Source organism: Oryctolagus cuniculus, chromosome 6 (assembly GCF_964237555.1).
Source record: "Oryctolagus cuniculus chromosome 6, mOryCun1.1, whole genome shotgun sequence".
Lineage (NCBI taxonomy): Eukaryota > Metazoa > Chordata > Mammalia > Lagomorpha > Leporidae > Oryctolagus > Oryctolagus cuniculus.
The window spans coordinates 3,752,669-3,778,270 of record NC_091437.1 but is presented as its reverse complement, the minus strand read 5'-3'; the positions used below and the strand labels follow the sequence as shown (position 1 = coordinate 3,778,270).

Sequence of the window (25,602 nt, the reverse complement as noted above, 5' to 3'; positions counted from 1 at the left end):
GACGTGTCCGACGCAGCGGGGCACGCATGCGCTGTGCCTTAACAGGGGTTGGTTTCCGGCGCGCCTTCCACCTGCTGAGGTTGCAGGAGCTGCTGTCTCCCGCCGGCGACGGTGGTTGGCAGAGAGGAGTCAGGTCTGGCACGAGATTCATGTTGAGATCAGGCAAGGACGTGCCCTTCAGACTTTTTTTTAAATCATTTTATTTATTTGAAAGAGTTACAGAGAGGTAGAGCCAGAGAGAGAGAGAGAGAGATCTTCCATCCGATGGTTCACTCCCCAAATGACCGCAAAGGGCAGGGCTACGCGGATCCGAAGCCAGGAGCTTCTTCCCGGTCTCCCTAGTGGGTGCAGGGGCCCAAGGACTTGGGCCATCTTCTACTCTTTCCCAGGCCACAGCAGAGAGCTGCATCGGAAGAGGAGCAGCCGGGTCTCGAACCGGCGCCCATATGGGATGCCGGCACTGCAGGCTGGGGCTTTAACCCACCGCCCCACAGTGCGGTCCCCCAGATTTTGTTTTTAATCCCTCCCTGGGTCCCACCGCTTGTGTTTAACTTGGCAGAAATGTATTTTTAAGAATTTTTATTTACCTTATTTGAGAGGCAGAGATCTTCCATCCAATGCTGCTTTTCCCAAGAAGCAGCGGTCCAGGACTCCATCTGAGTCTCCCACGTACTAATGAGCCATCACTGCTGCACCCAAGGGTGCGCATGAGCAGGGAGCTGGGACTCGAAGCTGGCGTTCCAGTATGGGATGTGGGCGCGCCAGGTAGCTTAACTGCGAAACCAAATGTCCACCCTACAAAAATGATGGAACTAGAGAAACTGGCGCTCTTTGAATTTGTGTAAATGTCAGAAACTGGACTGTGGAAGGAAAAGGGGGCTGAACAGAGAGGAGACTCAGGTCCAGAATAAATTATTCAAGAAGAAAAAAGAAATTGGCAGAGGTGGCTAACTGCTGCTGTGCACACAGAGTGAACACGTGGAAGAAAGCACCCACGTGGGAAACCTGGAGGAAGCTCCTAGTTCCTGGCTTCAGATGGTCCCAGCTCAGGCCATCGCAGCCATTTGGGGAGTGAACCAGTGAATGGAAGATCTCTCTCCCATTCTCTCTAATTCTGACTTTCAAGTAAGTAAATAAATAAATCTTAAAATCTAAAATTTTTTTTTGCAAAGCACTATTTCATAATTTCTCTTCCAACCAAATTCCTTCAGTACTATTTTAGTGGTGGCTGTTTATTCTACTACATATAGAGAGGCACTTTTCAGAAAATCAGGCAAAGTAGAATAGACATTAACTTTTTTTTTTTTTAAAAAAAGATTTATTTATTTGAAAGAGTTACACAGAGAGAGGAGAGAGAGAGGTCTTCCATCCGCTGGTTCACTCCCCAATTGGCCGCAGTGGCCAGAGCTATGCCGATCTGAAGCCAGGAGCCAGGAGCTTCTTCTGGGGTTCCCATGTGGGCAGCCCATCTTCTACTGCTTTCCCAGGCCATAGCAGAGAGCGGATCAGAAGTGGAGCAGCTGGGACTCGAACTGGCGCCCATATGAGATGCTGGCACAGCAGGTGGAAGCTTAGCCCACTATGTCACAGCACTGGCCCCTAACATTTACAAATGGAAAACACTAAAAACCTAAACCAATCAAACAAAAATCTCTCCCCACAGCTTAAATCTTTGTGAGCTGGCATAATTTGCGCATTCACGCTATGATGTCGCCAGCAGAGGTGCTCAGCCTGCCTCCCTGGAGGCCCAGGCTTCTCTCTGTCCCCTTGCTGCCTGCTCTCCGTCTTCTTGGTGGTTTCTTGTTACCAGACTAAGCTTGGTATTGATACCAATAAACACTTTCGTAAGTGCTGTCATAAGTGTGCTTGATTCTTGGAAGAACAGCTTTATGCAATGATAGAAAAGAGAGGAGTATGTTAGGGAATGAAATGGATCCAAATTTTAAGGCATATAGGGTACTAGCTTTAGGGGACATATATGGAAAAGTGGGAAACGAACAAAGGAAATAATTGAGGAGCCACATGTTTGGGGGTCATTGTATGCAGAACCGTGGTCCCGTCTAACTCTACCCCTGGAATAGAACAGGGGGCGATGGCAGAGGGGAGAGGGGATATATGTAACGTTGTCACCACACTATGATGAAGGGAGCAGTACCCAGACAGTTCCATTGGAAGCAGGTTGGGTTCACGGAGGATGCAGCCGGGTGTGGAAAATTGTGAGGACGATGGAAGAGCTCTGCAGCTTGGTGGCACTTGTTTCCAGATCTCACTTTTACACACCTGTCCTTTGCTTCATACAGATGTGCCACTAAATTCAACGTAGCAACCTTCATTGAGACTACTGCTGGCAGTGGGGTTCACCAAGGCAGGAGGAGGAAAATCAAGGTGGGTGAGAGATGCTTCAACAAGTTCATGGAATTTTAAAAAATAAAAGACAATATGAGGGTGGGCATTTGACCCAGGGGTTAAGAGGCCTGTGTCCCACATCAGAATTCCTGGGTTCAAGTCCAAGCTGTGGCTCTCAGTTTCAGCTTTCTACTGATGCAGATCCTAGGAGGCGGCAGATGGGACTAGAGTACTTGGGCCCCTGCCACCCACATGGGAGACCAGGAGTGAGCTCCCAGCTCCTGGCTTTCTCTCCCTCTCAAATAATGACTTTAAAAACAGTGATGTGCATATCCCATGAGCCTTTTGAAACCCCTCATCTTGCGGGAAGTAGGTGCTGTAGGAAGGATCAGGAGTCTCTCCCCATCAAGACAACAAATGAATTTGCAGAATCTCTCATATAGCTGTTTCAAAACTCTGGAGTCTCTCGAAGGCTTACAACTTCCAGAGAATGGCTTGGACTGCAAGTCATAGTTGTTTTCAGTCAATGAAGCCCTTAGCCAAGCAGCAACTATGCTGTGGCAGGCAGCTGTGCGTGCGTTACAGGAGCAGCATGTGGGAGGCAGGGTGGGTAAGAGACACTGATACTGGGCGACATTTCTGCTTCTGATCACATACATGCAAACAGGCAGGTGGCCAAGGCTGTCGTACTGCCTCTCCCCTCCCAGTTAGTTCCAGTCCCTCTGCCTGCAGCTAATGGTTCTTCCAGGGGACATCCTACAACATGAGGGCTTTGAAAGGGAACATGGGAAATGCACACTATCATTTTTAGAATTAGTTGAGAGGCAGAGGTGCGCACACACACACACACACACACACGTGTCCTCTGGGTCACTCCTTCCTCCTTCATTTTTCTCCCTTCTCTTTTTGGGAGCCAGACATTAAAGACCAAGGCATTCAAAAGGAAAATTAGAATAGAAAAGGACTGTGTGCCCAAGGGACATTGCAGGCTAAGAAAAGACCCTAGAAGACCCTGTTTACACCTCAGGATGCTTGGCATAGAGATACCTACACCAATTAAACAAGCAAAAAAATAACAGCAAACCCTGGGGAAGACAGAATCTGATTTCTGCAACTGCCACGTCCAGTGTCCAACAACAAAGACCACAAGGCACACAGAGCAACAGGAAAAAATGTGGCATATTCCAAAGAGAAAAAACAACAGAAACTGTCCCTGAAAAAGATCTGATGGCAGGTCTCACTGCAGTTGTCTTGGGGATGGCGTTATGGTCGGACAGGTTTTGGCTCTGACTCATGCAGGTGTTTAGCCCTAAGGTCTTATGTTAACAGTGGATGGGGGATCTCTTTTAAATGAAATAAAAATAAATAAAAAACTAAATTCCGGGCATTCCCCAAGTGAATGGCAAGGGACCCTGGTGCACTCTGATAGGCTCTGATAATGGGGTGGGGGCATCCCAACTGCAGCCTAACCTGCAGGAAGTGGCTGCCTCAGCTGCGAGGCCTTTGAAATGCCTGGTCCTGGGAATCCCAGAATGTCACTTCCAGCACATCCTGTGGAGTGCAGCAGTCACAGGACTGGCTCGGATTCCAGGGCGAGGCCACCGCCTGACATAGCAGAGGAGCGTGTGGGAAGACAGAGATGGTGCAGTTTTGAAAATATTATCTGCCACCTGTCAGAGTCCACTTCTGTGGAACACTCTGGATTTACCTTAGGATACTCAGAGCTAAGTAGATCAGCTTGACCTAACAAAGCTGTCGCTGTCAGGGACGACATGGCGTTTGTTCACCGTGATCTGTCTGCGTCCATACCCAGCTCCTGCTGGATTCCTACCTATGTCTTGGGGCGGGAGAACAGAATTTAAGTGAAATCTGTTCTAGTTAAACCGTCTCCTTGAAAATCCTTTACGGCATGTGAACGCAGCCAGTGCTACTTTGGTCCTTCTGTGGGAAAATGTCAACACCCAAGTGGAGGATGGTGTCAGGATTTGCCCAGTACTTGCAAACACACCTCGGAGGAGTGAGCAGTCCACATTTTATGAATCCAGCCTCCTCAAGGGAGAAACCACAATTCAAAAGAGAACTTTCCCCAGCTCCACAGGCACGCAGCCTGCCCTGTCCTCACCACGTCCACCCGTGCAGAGGGCCCGGACCTCAGGGGCCACCTGGGAGCCTCCACTGATGTAGCTGCATGCTGGATGAGGTGCTTCCACTGTGTGGTTTACAAACCTTTCCGGCTCTTACACAGACTCTGGGCCAGGCTGAAACTGGGAGCCAGCAACTCAGTCCAGGTCTCCCACCTCGGGGGCAGGGACCCAACGGCTTGAGCCATCACTGCTGCCTCTCGGTGTGCATCAGCAGGAAGCTGGAATCAGGAATGGAGCTGGGTCTTGAACCCAGGCACTCTGATAAGGGATGTGAGTGTCCCAACTGGTGTCTTAACTGCTGTGCCAATTACCCACCCACATCACTACTGCTCAATGTCACTTACAGAAGGTCATCTTTTTTTTAAGATTTATTTGAAAGGCACAGTGACAGAAAGACAGGTATCTCCCACCTGCTGGTTGATTGCCCAGATGGTCACAACACACAACAGCCAGGTCTGGGCCAGGCTGAAACCAGTCTCCCATATGGTTGGCAGGGGATTAAGTCTTTCATTGCCTTCCCTGGCACATTGTCAGGAAGCTGGATCAGAAGTGGAGCAGCTGAGGACTTGAGCAGCACCTTAACCCACTGTACAATGCCAGCCCCTGGACTTGTTTTTCAACAGGTGTAAGAATCCCAAGTGATTCAAGTATTGCACATAAGTTGTATGTTAGCTTGGCTGTTTGAGGATTCTCAGGTAATACTGTTCCCTCCCAAATGCTGCAAGGGTTTTCCCATGGTTCTTTCTTCTTAGCATTCAGTATTGCAGAGAAATCTGATGCCCACCTAATTTATTTTTGTAGGCAACCTGCTCTTATCTTAGCACTGATACTTTTAGAAAGTTTTCTCCTTGAAATTAAAAAACTCACCAAAGGTGGCTTTTGGCTGAGTTGAGTAAGCTGTCATTTAAGACACCCGCGACCCACCTTAGGTTACCTGGGTTTGATCCCTGGCTCTGCTCCTGACTCCAGCTTCCTGCTCATGCAGACCCAAGGAAGCAGTGGTGATGGCTCAGAATAGTCCTGTTCCTGCTATCCACGTCGAAGACCTGGATTGAGTTCCTAGCGGCCGGCTTCAGCCTGGTCCAGCCTGGAATGGTACCGGCACCTGGGGAGTAAACTAGTGGATGCAAAGCTCTCACAAATAAAATGCGAAGTCAGCAAGATGCATCTGTGGTTTTCTGTTGGTTTCAGGTTACTTCAGGGACAAAAATAGGGTTAGTTCACAAATGCTCAAATAGAGAATTAGGCCTCAGAAAAGGCAGGGCCTGAGGTGACTCCTAGAGTGTCTTTTCCCTCTCACACTTGCTGTCTCTGCTGTCTCCCATGCCTGTTCCCTCTTCCATGGCAGGCTTTGTTTTAATTTGTTTCACAAAGCCAATCATAGTCATCTCAGCCCTAACCCTGCGTGATCTTTCAGGTCCAGGCCTCAGCCACCAGCCAGAAATCCCTTTGATTGGCTTGGTGATTTTTTTTTTTTAAAGCCAGGCCATCCAAGTCTTCAGCCACAGTCCAGCCTATGATGAGTCTCTCTTAGGTCAGACACTCAGTGCTAGTACAAACAGCAATGGCCAGGAGAAAGGCTGAGTGGGCACATGCTTCAGTGACCAGCCAGTTTGGCCTAATGTTTGGATTCCCAAAGGCAGTGCAGATAGGGCAGGTGATGTCTGTCATTGTTTTCAGTAGTTACATTCCACTAAAGTTGCATTATAGTCAGTGGTCACCTTGCTTAGTATATATTATGTTGAATATTTTTAGTTATGAAAGTAACAGTCATATAACATCAAGAAAACAAGTGAATAGTCACAAATGCAGAGAAAGAATTATCCTGAATATCAGAGAAAAGTAAAGTGTATTTAGCACCAAGAACAATATTGTACATATAAAACATACAGGTTGAAAGAAGCATCAACAGTCTAACAAAAAGCAGAATATATTTCATAGACCACAGAGTTATGAGAATGGCAGGAAGATGACCTGGGTAGCCATAGTCCATGGGTTTCAGCATTACAAAGGATTATTTTAGTCAGCACAACAGGAAGGAGAGAGGCTTATTAGAAATGAAAAATATTATACACTATTTCAGTCATGATAATAATAATTGAGGAATTATTTTTATTTGGTGTCTAATGATCTCACTACTTCTGCAGCTCTGGGTGAGGCACCCTTTTCCTTCCCCAGGGAGAAACCACCACAGGAATTCTGAGAGTGCATCGGGAGCTCCTTGAACTCAGCAATGGACTCCACCCCTCCATCTGATTGATCTGGGGTAGCACACAACCCAGAAATCCTGACTGTACCCTTTTGGGACTTAACTTTCATATCGTCTCATTCTGTCCCTTGCAGTACCTTTCCTTTTAGTGCCTGGTAATCGGTAGTTTATCCTCAAACATCAATCTGATTCCCAATTAACTGGTTATCACTGCATGTTCATCAACTGGACACGTTTTCCCTTCACCTGAAGTCATTCTTTTCTATCCCAAAGCTGTCAGTTTCTTCTGTCTTATGTGCACCCAGGTGTTCACAGAAGGCTGTTGAACAGCTTTCTCCAACACACTGCTTCAAAGGGACCGTCAGCTGAGCCTTCAGACCCTGTTTACCCATGTCTGCCAAGTTTGCCTGCTCTTGGGAGTCGGGACGGGCTCTATCTGGGCTGGAAAGCTCAACAAGTCTCTTGCTTAGAGCGGGAAGTTTTTTGTTGGTGTACTGTCAGACTGCAGCGTCAGCTGCTGAACTGCTGGAGCTGAGGGCGAGCACGGGAGCTCCCTGGGACAGCCCAGGCCCGTGGTTCCAAGTTCAGTTCCCAACAGGCAGCTGGAAACGCACATCCGTGGGCTCCTCCACAAACCTGGAGTCAGTCCCTACGGGGATGTGGTCCGTAAGGTCTTAATAAGCATTCTGGGGACTCAAATGCACTCTGGTTTGGAAACCACTGCCTCGGGATTTGTGTCCTGCAGCCCAGAGTGAGCCAGGACACTGCCCTCCATCTCACCTCTATAGCCCCGAACTAACCCACCCTCTAGTCACACACAGCAGGCCTCAGCTGGGACCACAGGGCCTGCCCCCAGCCATGGAAGCGTCCTGTGGGCTTCCAGAAGCAGGCCTAAGATTTGTCCCTTCACTAGGCCAGGGCTGTCACCTCCTCCAGTGGTCGCTTCCTCCGCAGCGGTGGAGCCCAGGGGTCTCCCGCTGGTGCTGCCTGCAGGAATTCACTTTTCTGGCACAGGGAGAGAACTGTTCTTTCATCTCCAGAATTGACAACGCCCCACCGCTTTCACTGGATTAAAAGGCAACTTAATTCTAATGTCCCCTCTCTCTCCACAATCGAGTTACAATCTCAGCACTTATTCCTGACTGGCACTTCATCTGTAACTTGTGAGCACAGGTATTACAGGATAGGCCTCCAGGGCACCAGCGAGGTGTGAGTCGTCCTTTCCCCCTCCTCTTCCCGGTGCTCCACCACTCCTAAGAGTTTGTTCCCTTCCTGAGTACAGACTGCAGATCTTTATCTTTAAAAATAAATTCTCCCAATTATTCAACAAATGTGAGCATTTATCATCATGGTGACCCTCCAACCTTGGACAGCAAATCCAGGGAATATATAATATGTAAATTATCTTTGTTAACAACTGCACCACTCTGTTCTTAAAGGAGGCCTCTTCCAGCCAGAGAGGCACTTGAAACACACCCTGCAACTGTACCCACTGAAACAGAGAGCTCTCCTTAACAGAGAATTTAGATTCTTCTGCTGAGTATATTAGCTAGGTAGCAAATCTACCCTTATGTCGCATGGGGCTGTATTCTCTGAGCATGGTAACACGCTGGCTTTACCTGGCGGTGGGTGCTTTGCCATAACACACAGAGTGGTAAGAGGTGTTCACTTCAGACCCAGTGACAATATGGGGATTAGGAAGGGGCAAGACGGTCACACTGTAAAGGGACCACTTGTGCCCAAGAGTAATTTTTCAGGCACAGAATTCTATTACGAAAAAGGAAGTTCTGCGTGGCCTTTGATGTTCAATGCCTGATCCCATGTGGGGCAGATCACACCACTATGGCATGAATTCATTGTCACTGAGATCCAGTGGAGTCAGATAATGTAACAGAAAGGGAAAAAGTATTCCATACCTGGAAGTGCTAATCAATCAAGAGAAGTAAATTTCAGGAGTGGTTAAGTGCTAACAGTCTTCTTCAATTGTTTTTATTACAGTAAGAGGAATTTTACTCTTAATGCATAGAATCAGAGGAAAAAATTTTATATAAGCTTTTTAAAGAGGTCTTTTGACAATTATTAATACAAATGTGAAATAGGACCCTTCAAACAAATACCAATTTCAGTCATAGTTTACATACAGCAATAATTTATTCTGAAATGTCCTTTTAAGTTTCTGTTGAGACACAATTCATGTCTCATTAATAAAAGAGCAGCCATCTCACCTCAAATACCAGAATATACAACAAGATACAGCATAGCAAAAATTCTACCTACTTTCAGATAAAATCTAGTTCAGGTAAAATAGTTTCATTCAATGTTTTACAGTTACACAGATTTCTGTTGTTGTTTTGAGCACAAAATAGTGTAAATTGTTACACTGTAGCTATCTATGCACATCATGTGACCACAGAACTGTTAATCATTACTTCTGAAATTGAACCATCAGTTTCATTCATGCAATAAAGCAAAGCAGGCTGGGTAAACTTGTTCACCGGGAACCATATTTCTGTGAATTTCACAGCCACATGATTAGTTATGACATTAGATGGATTCACAAGGACTAAAACTTTTTTTTTTGCATAAATACCAATTTCTCCCTGATGTAAGTTTAGTCAGTTTATAATTAGAAATGATTGATAACAGCAATATATCATATTTTCTATGTAGTGTTATTTTAAGACAAGCAATAATTAAAGGATGATGGGATGATATTCTACTTAAATACTTGTAAAACATACTGTACAAATATACTTGGCTTTACCATTTTTTTTCTTAACTATCAAGAGTGCCTCCCAAAATAACAACCAGTGAAGACAAAGTATACTATCAAATATGGCTTCCAGAACAAAAACCCTCCAACAAGAATCAAACCTATTTACAAAATTTTTCAGTCTTTTAGTTTCATTTGAAACAGGATTTCTATCTAGCATGTAAATGAGCGCGTGAACTCCTAGCTTCATCGTCCCAACTCTCTCACACAGACGTCACAAGATAAGATCCGGAATGGCGCTTGGGACTTTGGGTTCCACTGGACTCTGTGCTGTCGGTTTTTGAATCTCGTTTCTTTGTGTTGTTATTCACTGGCGTTGGGATCTGAGACGGCCGGGCTGAAGTGCTATCTGCGCTGCTTTTCCTAGGGCTGGGGTTGTAATTAAAAGGAGTCACTCTGGCAGCCACAGTCCCACTAGGTGAACTGTGTTTGCTGGAGCTGCTGGAACTGAATGGGGTGCGCTCCGCTAAGGAGCTCTCGGTAGTCTCGGATGTAGGGACAGGATTACTCTGTCCCGGTTTCATCTCAGCTCCTTTTTGGTCTGGGGCATCAACCTGAATAAAGGAGTTCAGACGGTTTTCCAAACCCATGGTATTCGTGGGTGCACTGGCGTTACCCACATTTTGTTTTCCCTGATTATCTTTTGAATCTTTACCGTTTGGATTTCCCTTTTCTGAAATACTGTCGATCACAGGGGGAGTATTACCTGTGGGAGATCTTCCGGTTCTGGGGTTGTTGATGGGACAGTCCTCAATCCTCACCCAAACGTCCTCTGTTTTAGAAACAGCAGGTGCCATTTGATAAATCAGAGTCTTTGATTCAGCACCATTTGCAGCACCTGAGGACGTGGTCGGAGAAGTACTGTTTGGGGGGGAAATTTCATTTTCTTTTATTTTCCTCCATGTGCCTTTTGTGGACACTTGGTTTTCTTTATTTTGCTTGGTTCCTGAAATACAGTTTACATGTTTTTCATCCTCACTTTTTGCTTTTTCACTGGATTCTGACGATGCAGAAAGAATTGAAGAGGAACTTCCAGTTCTTCTCCATGTGCTTACTCGAGGGAGGGATGATGAGTGTTTGCTGTGCTCCCGTTTCCAGGTTCCCGACCTGTTGACGGGAAGTCTGGAAGGACTTTCTGAATGGGAGCGTGCTATGTCATGACGCTTTGCGGGTCTGCCATCATTATACTCTATAGTGGGACTGAGATTAGGTGGGAGTTTCCGCCACCCACCAGCCTGAACAGATGAGTGTGTGGACAGAGACATATCAGGAAGGGAAGGACTTAACACTGGAGTTTGAGCCTGGGACCTTGTGGGAGAATCTGGTCTGGAAGATGGAGAAAGAGACTCAAATGAAGCAGATTCTTCCAGTTTCCTTCTTAGGGTTGGGCTTGGGGCTTCTTTGATGAAAGTTGACTGGCGTACTAACACAGGTCTCTCTGATCTATCAGATTCACTTCCACTTGATTTAGTTGAAGACATTCTAGAAAGTTCCACCTTCTTATTGGCTCCGTTGCCATTGTTCATCTGATTCAGTCCTTTGGAGGCAGACTCACTTCTTGGGATACAACTGCCATTCTTGGACAAACCTGTTTGTTTTGTAAGGTTCTGCTGGCTCATCTGCCTGCCTGGGGATGCGTAGGACATTTTCCCAGAACCTGAGGACTTGGTTGAAGCAGTACTGGGGGAGGACGTCCTCGGCAGTTGAGATAGTTTGTTAGGAGGACTTATTCCGTTTCTGCCAGGGGAAATTGAGTTGCGCCCTGGAGACTGCATAGGTCTACTCAGTGGTTGCTGGGAAGGTCTTGAAGGAGTGGAATCTCGAGAGCCTGACCTGGAAGATCCTTTGTTTGACCCGCCTGTTTGGGATGTCTGGCGGGGAACAGGACTTAATTCTGTCTTTGCTGATGGCTTGGCCCCTCTAGGAGAAGTGGTAGCCGTCTGACCTTCACTAGGGCTCTTAGAGGCTGGAGGCTTAAGGGGCGGGCCTTTTTTAGAAACAGGACTTGTACTTGAGGAGCTATTTCGAACTCCTGGAATATGAATCATTGTCCTACCGCGAGAGATTGAAGGCATGTTTGGTGGAAGGGGCTGCTTCATTTGGCCTGAAACTTCTGAATTAGATCGAACTTTCCCAGTAATCAAACTTTTGTAAACCTTTTTTCCTCCTTTGATTCCTTTATTTTCAGATTCGATTTTTTTAGTTTCCAAGGTACTTTTCTCACCAGGTTTTAGAATCCGTGGGCCTTTGTTACTTGTGAAGGGTTTTTCCTCTTGGTCAGGTGTAAGGTGAAATGGTGATCCCAGTGAGATTCCCGATTTCAGTGAAAGGATGGAATCTGAGTCTGACGAAGCCTGCCTGGACAGGCATGCAGCAGCAGCAGCCTGATGTAAACTACTCACTATGGAATTCGCACCTTCCTGAATAGCTTTCCAGTCAAAATTTTCTGAATCCGGGGATAACCCATGTTCTGAATCTGGTCTCTGTATATCTTTCAAATCCAGTGTCAAATCCTCAGCTAAGACACCTCCTATGTTTCTGGGACTCTGCTTTTCATTCTCACCCTTCAGTCTTGAGGGCTTTTTCTTTTTGGGCATTGCAGAACTTATGCATTCCTGCAGCAGATCATCTTCAGAATCAATACTAAGGGAACTCAGAGAGCTGTTTCTTGAGAAACAGACAGGTGTATCTTCCACATGAAAGGACTTAGGGGCATAACCTGATGCCTGAGGTTTACTCGGTTCTCCCTGTGAGTCAGGGGGCTCGTTTTCTTTGATAGGTTCATTTTCTTTGTTGTTGTTTTCTTGGTCAATGTCACTGAGAGAACTCAGAGAGGAATTACGAGAAAAACAAACTGGAGTATTTTCAATAGCAAAATTCTGTAATTTCTCGTCCGTTGCTGCCCCTCTGTCTGGTATGTCTTTGGATGGCTGGGGAAAAGTAGATTGCTTCTGCTGACTTCGACCTACTGGGTGTTTAGTGGTAGCTGGTGTCTTGTTAGCTGATTGCTGGTTTGAAGTCATCTCTGTGTGGCCAGCAGCTTTAGCTTCTGAGTCCTGATTTTCTTTCCCCTTTCTTAATTCAGCCTTTTCCCTGGAAAGGTCAACATCGTCATCATCAAAGTCTAGAGAACTCAAAGAATCATTTCGTGAAAAACAGTAAGGAGTTCCTTCAATAGGTGTGTAATGATGAGGCGAATCAAAAGGAAAACTTGCTCTGACTCGATCTTCATTATTTGGCAGCTTATCGGTGAAGTCCTTGGAATTGTTTTTCAAGTTCTGTTTCTTTGAATCTTTATTGTCTGAGAAAGTTCTTTCAGCATTTAAATTATTTTTCGAGTCTGTGTTTTTTCTCACAGGTGCTCTGTATTCAGTGCTCTGTGGCACAGGTTTTACTGGGGAAGTGGGTTTCTTTTTCTTACCGTCTAACTGATTTTTGTTAGCGCCGGATGAAGACACAGATGCTTGCTGGACCTGGTCCATTATCTTCCTCACACGGAAAGGCTTGTGACTTTTTCCTTTGGGCATAGCAGAGTTGATGCATTCAGCAAGAATGTCACCTTCCTCCGTTTTATTGTCATCCAACTCGGGCATCGCCACCGCCGAGGCAGTCCCTCTCTGTGCCTCATCGGTGCTCCTGCCTTCCGTGGGAATGGTGTCTCGCTTTTCAAATTCGCCCGACCGCGCCCCTGCTCCACTCCCTTCTCCCGCAGCTAGCTCGTTTGGAGGAGATTCTATTGTGAGGTCACTGAGAGATGTGGCTGTGGAGAAGTTTATGGGTGTCCCTTCTACACAGTACACCCGTGGCATATCGTCCCCTGGGGTAAAACTAACGTGCTTCTGTGCTTGTAACCTGTTTTGTGATGGCAGAAGTTTGTACACAGGCAGCTGGCTTGGTTTCCTTGCCACGGGTGGTGGCAGTTTTGAAGCAGTCTGGGCTAGCTTTTTAGCTTTGCGTGATGACTTTGTTGGCATGGCAGAAATAATACATTCCTCAAGTATTTCGATATCATCATCATCTGAGTCATCCAACAGATCTTTTTCGGAATCGGTAGGCTTTTCTGCCTCCTTCTCCTTGCTTTCATTTGATTCTTCAGGCTGCTCTGGTTCTGTTTCGTTTCCATTGTCATTTTCCTGAACTGGAGGCATGATTCTTAACTCCACATCTTTCTGTATGAATGGCTCATCAAGGCTCAGAGCACTCAGGCTAGATGAACAAGAAAATCCATCTGGAGTACTTTCTGTGGCAAAATGTAATAATGTATCCGCATCTGGGAGAACCTGGACCCTCTGAACCGCAGCATTCACAGCTGCCTGCTTAGGTCCACTCTCTCTCTTTTCTGCAGTTGGAACTTTATTTTTGGGTACCTCTCGCTTGGTTTGAACTGCCTGAGGAGGTGGTGGAGGGGTCTTACTTCTGCTTGGTGGCATGGTTTGTCCAGGGCTATCAGGAAGGTCACTGGGGCTAATAATGCCACTCACCATTCCACTGCATGGCTCACTCTGCACGGAGCTGGCAATAGAACGACTCTCAAAGCTATCCAGTGAACTGACAGATGTGCATCTGCTGAACATGAGTGGAGTCTCCTGAACATAGTGCTCTGGTGGGCTCTTGGGGGTCTGAGCACCACTTTTGGAGGGAGACTTGGCCCCTGAAGGTAATTCAACAGCTTTATGTCTGGCTGATTCTGAGGACAAACCAGAAGCCTGGAGTCTGCTGGATTTGGTTCTTACATGCTGGGACACTGCTGGAGCTTCACTCACAGGATCTTCTGTGGATCTAGCTCCACTGTTTTCCTTTATTTCTGCTATCTGCAGAGTACTAGTGGAAACTGCTTCCTGTGTTGTCTGATCACACCCTATTTCATCTTCAGCTGACGACAAAGATGATAATGAACTGCACCGTGAGAAACATATCGGGGTGTCTTCCACACAGTATGTCTGTATTGTTTCCTGGTTGATAGAGGGAACTTTGCAGGTGGTAGCTTTTTGGGTCTGAGCATTTCTACTCTGTGCTGAAGTCGGGTGGAGCTGATTCTGCCTCTTGGTGGTAGACGAAGGGGTAGCTGTATTCTCACTGCTTGCAGGGATGTGTTCACTTTTAGTGCTTTGTGCAGAGGAACTCTTGGAAAATGAAAATGGTGGCTTCTGTGAGGAAGGAATGTCAGTGGTATATTTTAAACTATAATCAATAGGCTGATCCACATGGTGTTTTTCTTCATTATACTTCATGCTATAATTTGTTGGTCTTTCTTCTTCTCCATGCTGTTCTTCCTCAGAGTAACGTTCACTATAGTTGGTTGGTTTATCATCTTCATAGTCATCTTCCTGACACAAGGACGAGTTTACATTTTGATTAACTGCATGATTAGAACCCACTCGATTTCCTTCTGACCCACTGGTTCCCCTGGACCTGTACGGAGAAACGCATTCCTGCTGTCCAAAATGTGGCTGGAACTTGAGGTGCTTCTCATCAGTGTTCTCGGCATACACAGGGTAAGCTGTACTTTGACTCCTTGACTGTCGTGGCTCATTCTGCTTTATTTCATCTTCTATTATGTGTTTGGGTCTTGCCCATCTTTCATTCTGTGAAGGACTCTGCCTTCCAGAATTCAACTGCTCGTCTGAATATTTAAGACTGTAATTTATTGGTGTATCAAGCTCTCCATCGTTATCATCCATGTGATTTGCACTGTGTATTTTATGGGCTAGGTCAGCTGGATATTGACCATAACTGCAAAATTTACTCTCGTCATCTTCAGAATATGATTCAATTGAGGGTTTCATTTGACCTCTTTTACCATAACCATCACTGCTACTGACACTATTTAAACTGTCATTTGAAGATCTCTTATATTCTAGTTTGGTGTAAGGCATAGAACATGTCCTGTTTGAATTTTCTGACTTAGTGAAATTGTAAGCATTGGAATGAGTGTGGGCAGAACTTCTTCTCAGCCCGTTCCTCTCATCAGGCACACAATGCAAGTCAGTGGTAGACCCAGAACTTCTGTCTTCCTGGGAGGTATGAATGGCCGAGACTTCCTCCATGACTGTGGCAATCTGGGCTGCAGTGGTAGAGATTTGCAAACCTCGCTTTGAAGAGGTTCCTGGATTTTCTGTTGCTGGATGGTAGCTGCTTAGGCCAATTCCTCTTTCTCTCTCCAAACTTCTATCTTTTTCAGAACGAGAACTATCTAAACTTCCCCTTGATGAAGAGGAGCTGGGCAACACTGTTGTATTCAGATATGGTGGAAGGACAGTCATGTTTCCAGTATTAAAATTGTCTGACCTATTATCATCATGTCGACTAGCATCAAATACATAGTCACCGTAAAGACTCTGCTTGTGTCTCTGCTTACTGCGATGAGATGCCTTGGGACTCAAGTTGTCAATATTGTCAAAAGTTTCTGATAAATGCTGAGCATCTAATTCTGCTTCTAGGGCTTTCTGTTTCCTAACATGAAGAGATGGCAAGCTTGAACCAGGAGACATAATATTGGCATCCTTATATTTTGCAGGTCTATTTGCCATGAGATTCCTCAAAGCTGCAGCACTTCCCATAGCAATCATTTTGTGCTTTGAATGAATGAGGTTCTTGAGCATGCTAACTGCTCCCATGTCCCATAATGCTTCCTGGTCTTTGGGATTTCTTGCCGAGAGATTCCACAAAGTTCCACATGCATTACTGACAATTGTCAAACTATGAGATTTCAAGTGTTGTAATAAGGTTTGTAGGCAGTTGTTCTCTCTTAGGATTTGCCTGAAGTGAAAACAAAAGAATATAAAATTAAGGTAAAAAATCTGAGCGTAGTAACAAAAAATAAAAAATAAACTACTAACACTTGATAGGCATAATATGATTGTACTAATTATCCTACAAATTCTAAGCATTCCACATCTCTTTTATTAGTCCGTTTAATGTTCACTGCTTTAAAGCATATACCTCCCGGACTAAAAGCAGCAGAAGTGTTACATTTAGAATACACCCTGCGTTTCCTGTTCTGATCCAACAGCTTTAACAGTTTTGCGGGGGGCAGCACATTTACTCTTCCCACACAGTAACAGGTTCCTGATTTATATATTACCAACAGATCACTGAATCTTGTGCTGGACAGGAGTCCCATGATAATCTCACATATGCACGGGGGCCTCAGTGCTGACTACTGAGTCATCTTAGAAGAAGGAAATGGAACTGACAGATCTTTACGGGGCCAAGGAACACACCGGAAGCTCCTAGATCAACAGTCCCACTTTTTAGAATAATTTCCATGTCTCTGGCTTGACTCTGTGGGACTGCCATGCTCCTCACAAGTATGTTCTGTCACATTCTATGTGTAGTCATTTTAAAAAATAAAGTGAGTGAAGCTTTTAAAACATAAGTAATGTAAAAACAAGAGTTGAGAATCAGCCCAATGAACTCTGGGACCTGAAAGGAGCTACAGCTTCTTTAATGCACAGTGAGCACAAGTTTAACCACAGCACACTCTGCTTCAGTGCGCTGTGTGACTGACTGCACGGTAGCCTTCACGCGGCGGGCTTCTCCTCGCAGTCCGGCTGTCAAGTGAGCTCCCACTGAGTGTGAGGAGTCTCCTCTGCATAGCTGGAAGGACTGCAGGCTTGGTGGTTCAAAACTTACAGAAAAGAAAGAACCTCGTGCTCTTTTTGAGGAACAATATTGGGTAAATTTTAAAAACAAATAAGCTGTGAAAGACACCAATGTTTCTGTTGATATAACACAAAGCACAAGTTCTGAAAACGTGTGCCCTGTGTCTGCAGGCTTGCTCAGGTCTCACAGCTTGAGTCAACTGGAGGAATGGCTAGTGGCCAAATAATGCTATGATTACTGATGTTAACACATCATTAGAAAAATGAGAACTTTCTGGATCCTGCTCATAATTTTTGTTTTAAAATAATTCTCATATTTCTTTATGCCATACTAATAAATAGTAAGGGATTTTATTCTAATATTTGTCACTTTTATTTTTTCCCTTATATATGGCGGTATGTTTGAGACTACTTTATGATATTATGAGCTTTCACTAAAGTACACTAATGAGATAAACAGGAGTTAATAGCTATCTTTTCATAATAAACAGATTTTTTTGGTTTGGAACTTTTGTAATGACAATCTTTTTGAGGGTATAAATTCTAGAGTAATTGATTTAAAAGTAACATGAAACTCTGCATGTACCTGTGGTCCTCATTTGTAGCTATCAAGCTGGACACATTGCGTAATATCCCACCTCCACTTTCAATAATGGCTAACGTATTCGTCTGGCTCCGGTAAGTGAGTGTGCCAACCAAAAATGCCAGTGCACCATCTACAGCGCATATATCAGCTTTGTTCTCAGTGCAGTGTGCTGACAAATTCCATAAGGCACTCAATACACTTTTGAGGGTTGATTCCTATTAAGAAATAGAATATGATTCATCTAATTAGAGTTGGAATTTGTCTTTCGAAACCACTGAACAAAAAAAAATTTTTAATTTTCCCTACTTCACCCTTCACTGCAAAATTATTAGGTACATTCTACTTAGAAAAACGTCCATAAAATACCAAATGGAATTGAAGTCAGTGATATCCCTATAAAATAAGCAAACACAACATTAAATTAATGGCCTTCATTTTAACTGTTTAGTTAAAAGAAGATATCTTAAAAGAACTTATATTAGAATATGAGACCCAATTGATGATGCATTTTGAAAAAAATACCTTTAGGATAATAAAAACTGGACTTTGAAAAACTCCTCTATATATCATAAAGGGAAGATATATAAGAATTATTATTAAATGACAAGAGCAAGTTGAAAAGCAGTATATACAATATTCTGATTAGAACACACACACGCACCTATATGTGATTAATTCAAAAGTAAAAATGTACCTCGTTAAAAGAAGAAAGGATACTGAAAAAACTAATTTCTTAAAACTGATAATGAGACAAAGTAATTAACAAAAAACTAGAACTCCTTTATATTATCATAGTAAACTGTCAAAGTGCCATAGGAACATTCAAATTCTCAATTAAAGGTATTGGGTCAAAACTTGCCTTGGGGGCCAGCGCTGTGGCATAGCAGGCTAATCCTATGCCTGCAGTGCCAGCATCCCATATGAGTGCTGGTTTGTGGCCCAAATGCTCCTCTTCTGAACTAGCTCCCTGCTAATAGACTAGGAAAGTAATGGAGGATGGCCTAAGTGCTTGGGCCCCTACACCCATGTGGGAGACCTGAAAGAAGCTCCTGGATCCTGGCTTCGGATTGGCCCAGCTCCAGCTGTTATGGCCACTTGGGGAATGAACCAGCAGATGCAGGACCTTTCTCTCTGTCTCTCAAATAAATAAAATCTTAAAAATAATACAAAAAACTTGCCATGATCCTGATGTTACTCTTTCCTACTACCTATTATTAAACTAAGAACAAACATTTTAAAAAATCTACTTTTCTATCAGTTAAAAGCACTCCAGGAGAAATAAACACAGCAAACTGACACCTGCTTTGAAATGCCAACAATTTACATTTAAAAAAATTTATTTATTTGAAAGGCAGAGTTACAGAGAGGAGATGGAGAGATGTTCTATCTGCTGGTTCACTCTCCAAATGGTGGCAACAGCTGGAGCTAGGTCAGTCTGCAGCCAGGAGTCAGGAGCTTCCTCTGAGCCTTCCATGTGGGTGTGGGGGCCCAAGGACTCAGGTCATCTTATTCTGCTTTCCCAGACACATTAGCAAGGAGGTAGATCTGAAGTGGAGCAGCCCAGACTTGAACCGGCACCCATATGGGAAGCCAGTGGTGCACATGGCAGCTTTACCTGCTAAGCCACAAAGTGAGTCCCAACAATTTCTTTAAAAAAAATATTTATTTATTTATTTTAAAGGAAAAGTTACAGAGAGGCAGAGGCAGAGAGAGAGAGTGTCTTCCATTGTTCACTCCCTAGATGGCCGCAATCCGAAGCCAGGGACAGGAACTTTCTCTGGGTCTCCCACATGGGTGCAGAGGCCCACTGCTTTCCCAGGCCATAGCAAAGAGCTAGATTGGAACTGCAGCAGCTAGGACTCGAACTGGTGCCTACATGGGATGCTGGCACTGCAAGCAGTGGCTTTACCCACTGTGCCACAGTGCCAGCCCCCAACGATTTACTTTTGATGGGGAAAAAAAAAAAAAGATACAAGGGACTGGCTTTGTGTTGTAGTGTAGTGGGCATTCCATATGGGTGCTGGTTTGAGTCCTGGCCACTTCACTTCTAATCCAGTTCTCTGCTTATTGCCTGGAAAAAACAGCAGAAGATGGTCCAAGTCCTTGAACTCCTGCCACCAACATGAGACACCTGGAAGAAGCTCCTAGCTCCTGGCTCTGGCCTGGCCCAGCTCTGGCTATTGCAGCCATCTGGAGAGTGAACTGGTAGATGGAAGATCTCTCTGTTTTTCTCTCTCTGTAACTCTTTCAAATAAATAAATAATATTTTAAAAAATTACAAAACATACATCAAACAATGTGCTCTAAAGGAAAGATTACTGCAGATTGAATTTAATAAAATAAATAGAATATTTCAAGGAGACTAGCTCTGCAGGTCAAGACCTGTATATTCAGAGAGAAAACGCTGTTCTTGGGAGGGCAGTGGGGTTCAGCAACGAGGGTCTGCTCAACACAAAGGCACAAAAGGGGTCCAAATCCCTGCTGGGAAGAGGCAAGAGGGCAAATCCAGACGAGTGCCACGCTGAACGTTTTGGGACTAACCCAGGAATAACTGGCTGCTTCATTCTCTTCATCAAGAAATTCAAGGACTGACTCAATCTAGTGCAGGCATAGACAGGCACTTCATCAGAGAAAGGCAGGAGGCAAGGGGGAAGCACTCTCCACCACACGGATGCGATTAGGGTAAGAGTTTCATTTAATGACTCTGGGACTGAGGTCAAGGTCCGGCATTCCAGGTATCCACAGAATAATGAACAATGGCAGAACTTAGAAGAATTATAAACTGCAACTGGCCTAGAGGTGAGAGCTGACAGAGAACTATACAAGTTGTTCTCTAGGAGACTGTATGTCTAGGACTAAGGGGTTTGTTTTAAAGAAGTTTTATCAAATAAAAATGGGAATAGGAGAGGGAGGAGGAAGAGGGGTTGGAGTGGGGGTGGGAGGGTGGGAAGAATCACTATATTCCTAAAGCTGTATTTATGAAAAGCATAAAATTTGTATGCCTTAAATAAAAGGTTTTTTGGGAAAAGATTTTCAAAATTAACAAAAAACAAATTTTATAGTTTAACTAGAGGCAGGAAGTAATGATTAAAGGTTGGAAATCTGAGTACATACAATAAAAGCAAGGAGAGGAGTTTCAGTAAGGTAGGTAACAGGAAAGTATAAAATACAGGTGGAATCAGAAAAGAAAACCCAAGTCAATCTGCCTATGTGGGTCCTACGAGCTAGGAAAGGGTTGTGCTAGAGGCAGAACTGGGGAGACTGAGATGCACAGCCAGTTAGGAAATGAAGCAATGCAGACTTTCTGGATGAGACCCCAGAAGCACAGGTAATAAAGCAAAAAGATAAGCAGGATTACATCAAGCTAATAAGCTTCTGGACAGCAAGAGAAAATGAACATAGAGGCAACTGACAGAATGGGAGAAAACATCTGCAAACTATGCACCTGATAAAGGATTACTGTCCAGGTTATACGTAAGAAGCTCAACAACAAAATAAACAATACAGTTAAGAAATGAGCAAAAGATATGAACAAAGGAATAAACATAGGGGCTGGTGTTGTGGTGCAATAGGTCAAGCAGCTGCCTACAATGCCCTGGTGTCCCATATGGGCACGGGTTGGAGTCCTGGCTGCTCCACTTCTGATCTTTATCTGTGCTGATGCACCTGGGAATGCAGCAGAAGATGGGCCAAGTGATTGGGCCCCTGCACCCATGTGGGAGACCTGCATGATGCTCCTGGCTCCTGGCTTCAGCCTGGCCCAGCCCAGCCATTACAATCATCTGGGGGTGACCCAGTGGATAGAAGAGCTCTATTTCTGTCCCTCTCTCTCTGTAACTCTGCCTTTCAAATAAATAAATACATCTTAGAAAAAAAAAAAAAAAGGATGAAATACAAATGGCCAACAGACACATGAAAAGATGCTCAGGATCACTGGCCATTAGGGAATGCAAATCAAAACCACAATGAGGTATCATCTTACTCCTGTCAGAATGGCTATCACCCAAAAATCAAAAACTAACAAATGCTGACAAGGATGTGGAGAAAATGGTACCATGATACACTGCTGGTGGAAGTGCATACTGGTACAACCATTATGCAAGACAGTGTGGAGATTCCCCAGAAATCTGAAATGAATCAGCATTACAGAAGAGTTACCTGCACTTCCACATTTAGAGCAGCTCAACTCACAACAGCGTAGAAAAGGAATCAACCTAGATGTCCATCAACTGATGACTGGATAAAGAAAATGTGGTATATACACAAAATGGAATATTACTCAGCCACAGAAAGAATGAAATCTTGACATTTGCAACAAAATGGATAGAACTGGAGATTATGCTAAGGTGAAATAAGACCTAGAAAGATATCTCTTATTTGTGGAAGTTAATATATATAGAGAGAGTATAAAAATCATTTGGATGTCATATCATTTGGTATACAGTTATAAAGAGCACTTTATTGAATCATACCATGTACATGACAATCTACCCTACTTTCCCTACATTATGATCCCTCAACTTTGTGGTATTAATACCTGTTTTCAACAAAAAATAGGATTTATATGTATATATATATATAATGTCTACATTTGAAATGAATGTGGCAAAATGTTAAAAATATTGTTAAATTTTAAAACTAAAAAATATAAATATAATAAAAAGAGGGAAAAAAAGAAAAATGAAGCAAGCAACTTTGTTCAGGGCTTTGGTTATTAGAGGAAAAGAGAACACTGCTGTATAAGAAACAGCCACAGGCTAATTTTTATTTTCATTTTCAAAATATTAGGCTTCTTAGAATTGAAACAGAAAGAAGGGCTCCAAGAGAGAAGATGTGGAAGAAGGGCAGGGCCCTAACAGCCGTGAGTGAACTGCAAGGCCTGGGCACAGCTGCAGTGGAGGAAGCAGCTGTCAGCCCAGGCTGTCACTGACATGGACCTCGCCAGGCAGGTGGAAGGCAGCTCCAACGCTCCTGGCCAACAGCAAATGACATTTAGAGGGAAGAGATGATAAATTACAATGAGAATGAGAATCTCCATAATGACTGCTGCACTGATGTAGAAAAAGAGAGCAAATAAGTTCTGATATGGTTAACCAGTGCAGGACCAAATCAGAATTGGATGCTACAAATTTCTGATTGGCTAGCTCTTTCAATACTGGTCTTAGAGTAAACATTGCTAGATGAATCTCTACCATTATACAGATATTCTACAATTTGTTTGCCATTAGTTTTTGGCTATCACAAATAAAAACACAATAAACCATTTGTATATAACTCTGTGTGTGAACCTAAGTCTTTCTCTTGTAAATACTCAGGAGTGAAATGGCAGGTTATAGGGCAGGTATGTGTTTAACTCAAAAACACTGTCCAAGTGGTTATACCATTTCCCTTTCCCGTAAGAATTCTAGTTGCCCTGCATCCTTGTTAACACTTGGTGCATCTTTCATTTTAACCAATATGATATGTGTAATATACCTCACTGTAGTTCTAATTTGCATGTCTGATGACTAACGAGGCTGAGGCCTTTCCCAGTGCTTACTAGTCACTCAGATCTTAGCTGAAGGATAAGTCCAAGTCTTCTGCTCAGTCAGTAAGTATACCCGAACTGGTTAACGTGCTGTACTTGCACACCATTACGGGGTCTGGTGTGCTAATTCAACACATGTGTGTGGTGCCTGTGGGCCACACAAGGCAGTCAGCGCCCCACCTCCCCAGCCTTCCTCCGTGCTGACATTCCCTCACTGCCTCTCTTCCAGTTCTTCATTTAGTATGCAATACTTACTGGGAACTACAGTCACCCACTGTGTTTCTATCTAATAAAATGTCAAAGGTTTTCCAGGTATAAAATAATATGCTTTACCAAAAATACATTTAAAACAGTAACAAAAAACAAAACTCTGCCTTCTCTGAAAACAAAAGTCTTGAAGAAATTGTAGGCAGGGTGGGTGTTGTGGTTAAGCCACTGCTTGTGACATCTGTATCCCCTACTGCAGTGCTAGCTCAGTCCCAGCTCCTCTACTTCGGATCCAGCTTCCTGCTACTGTGCCTCGGAGGCAGTAGGTGGTGTCTCAAGTGCTTGGGTCCCTGCCGCCCACATGGGAGATCCTGGCTTTGGCCTGGCCCAGCCCTGGCTGTGGCCCAGAAGGACTGGTGGGTGAAAGGAAGCCTAGACTACCTAAGAACACTTGCTTGGTCTCTCTCAGATTTCAAGTTCATGTTTCTTTTGTTTCCTTAAATGTAGTTTCGTTTCTGGAACAGACGCTCGTCCTGGAGATACTTCCTTTTGCAGGCAAATTACTACTTCGAGACTTCACACCCTGGATCTGATCACCAGTACAATTTGAGGACTATGGAAGACTAAGATTTGGAGAGCACAGGTGTGACAGACTAGTTGTCTTCAACTGGGCTGACAGCTGGTAATACCTGGAGACACTTGTGATGTTCGTAACTGGAGGGAGGGTGTATTGGCAAAGGATGCCAGCAAATATCTTAAAACAGGGCGATCAGTGACTCCCCCACTCCCGGGCCACACAGAGAGCTACCTGGTCCCAAATGTCTACAGCGCTGAGGCTGAGAAACTACAGCTCACTCTAAACCACCTTGGTGATTTATCCTGCCTTAGTACTCCGGGAGCCGGCACTATTCTGACTCCATGCAGTGCTGAGACAGACAGCTTAGAAATTAGCAACCCAAAGTAGCCAAAGTAGAAGTCTTTATTACAGTACTCCGTGTCTTCAAAGGTACCTTTTTAACCTCCAGAGCACATTCCATCAATGCTTTCACACTTCCAACTTCCCGCAACGTCTTCTTACTGTTTACATCTGCTCGCCAAGACAAATTCCTCAGAACACTTGCAATAACCTGCAAATGAATCCATTTTAAAATAGTCTGTGTACAAAATGACTCATACTAGTTGCTCCTTTTTTAATGATACAGATAAAAGTAGAACTCTACAAATAAATTCTTTAAATGCTACTTACTAGAGTGCCAGAAGCGATTCCTACAAAATAATTATTTTTACTTTTTTCTAGTATTAATGGAAGTACATTTTACATACAAGATACCAAATACAGAGTCAGAGCTTAATCTAAATCAGGACATTAAATACCAAAATAAATCATCTGAAATGCTCAGTAGTACCTGCTGCAAGTCTTCGCTTTCGGATTTCAGCTGGGCCACAAGCGCCCTCATGCAGCCCTTCATAGAGCACAGGGTAGCCTGTAACACCAGACACAGACCAAGGTCAGCAACCAGGCAACCTGCAGCTGTGCTTTCTCCTTGGCTATTAACCTTCAAACCTAGTTTCCAGTGTCGCATTTTAATCATAACTGATATTTTACCCATAAAACATGTAAGATTATCTAAGTAAAAGACAAATGCCCTCCTCTTAATTTGCTGTTTTTCCCTTGCTGCACTGGACAAGCCAAGTGCATAAATGAGACATGACGAGCAAAGAATCATAAAGTAAGGTCTCGTGGTTTGCACAGCATCAGTGCATCTGACGGTCGCCGTGGCCAGACTTGGGTTCTTTTTAACTAGGAATGGTGTTTTATTTTTGACAGGCAGAGTGGACAGTGAGAGAGAGAGAGACAGAGAGACAGAAAGGTCTTCCTTTTCCCGTTGGTTCACCCCTCAATGGCCACTGCGCTGATCCAAAGGCAGGAGCCAGGTGCTTCTCCTGGTCTCCCATGAGGGTGCAGAGCCCCAGCACTTGGGCCCTCCTCCACTGCACTCCCGGGCCACAGCAGAGAGCTGGACAGGAAGAGGAGCGACCAGGACAGAATCCGGCTCCCCGACTGGGACTAGAACCGGGATGCCAGTGCCGCAGGTGGAGGATTAGCCTAGTGAGCCGCGGCGTCGGCCAGGAACGGTGTTTTTGATGCACTCAAATAAAATCAACACTGTGCTCATCTGCAACTGTGTGCTCACCCTTTCTTAGG

The 25,602-nt window shown here is 44.4% G+C and overlaps 1 protein-coding gene and 1 long non-coding RNA gene across 50 annotated transcripts in view; one reads left to right on the top strand and one right to left on the bottom strand.

The window, feature by feature from the left end:
- The first annotated feature begins 35 nt into the window (after window positions 1-35).
- On the top strand, window positions 36-25,576 carry LOC138850113 (uncharacterized). 2 transcript variants are annotated; one of them, XR_011389632.1, is made up of 3 exons: window positions 36-162; window positions 2,301-2,385; window positions 22,451-22,936. It is a non-coding gene; the product is annotated as an uncharacterized lncRNA (long non-coding RNA). The 2 variants fall into 2 exon arrangements; XR_011389631.1 differs by lacking the exon at window positions 22,451-22,936 and adding an exon at window positions 23,904-25,576 and having other exon boundaries at window positions 43-162.
- APC (APC regulator of WNT signaling pathway) overlaps window positions 8,659-25,602 on the bottom strand; it is a 182,287-nt gene continuing 165,343 nt past the window's right edge. For 39 of the 48 annotated variants that reach the window (XM_070075973.1, XM_070075987.1, XM_070075972.1 and 36 more), the window contains 4 exons: window positions 24,803-24,880; window positions 24,407-24,523; window positions 17,663-17,877; window positions 8,659-16,231 (listed from right to left, as the gene is read on the bottom strand). In XM_070075973.1, the coding sequence (XP_069932074.1) occupies window positions 9,676-16,231; window positions 17,663-17,877; window positions 24,407-24,523; window positions 24,803-24,880 (6,966 nt within the window). In that variant the 3' untranslated portion in view covers window positions 8,659-9,675. The remainder of the gene's footprint in view (window positions 16,232-17,662; window positions 17,878-24,406; window positions 24,524-24,802; window positions 24,881-25,602) is intronic. The other 9 variants (XM_051834519.2, XM_070076000.1, XM_070076004.1 and 6 more) reach the window with 3 other exon arrangements.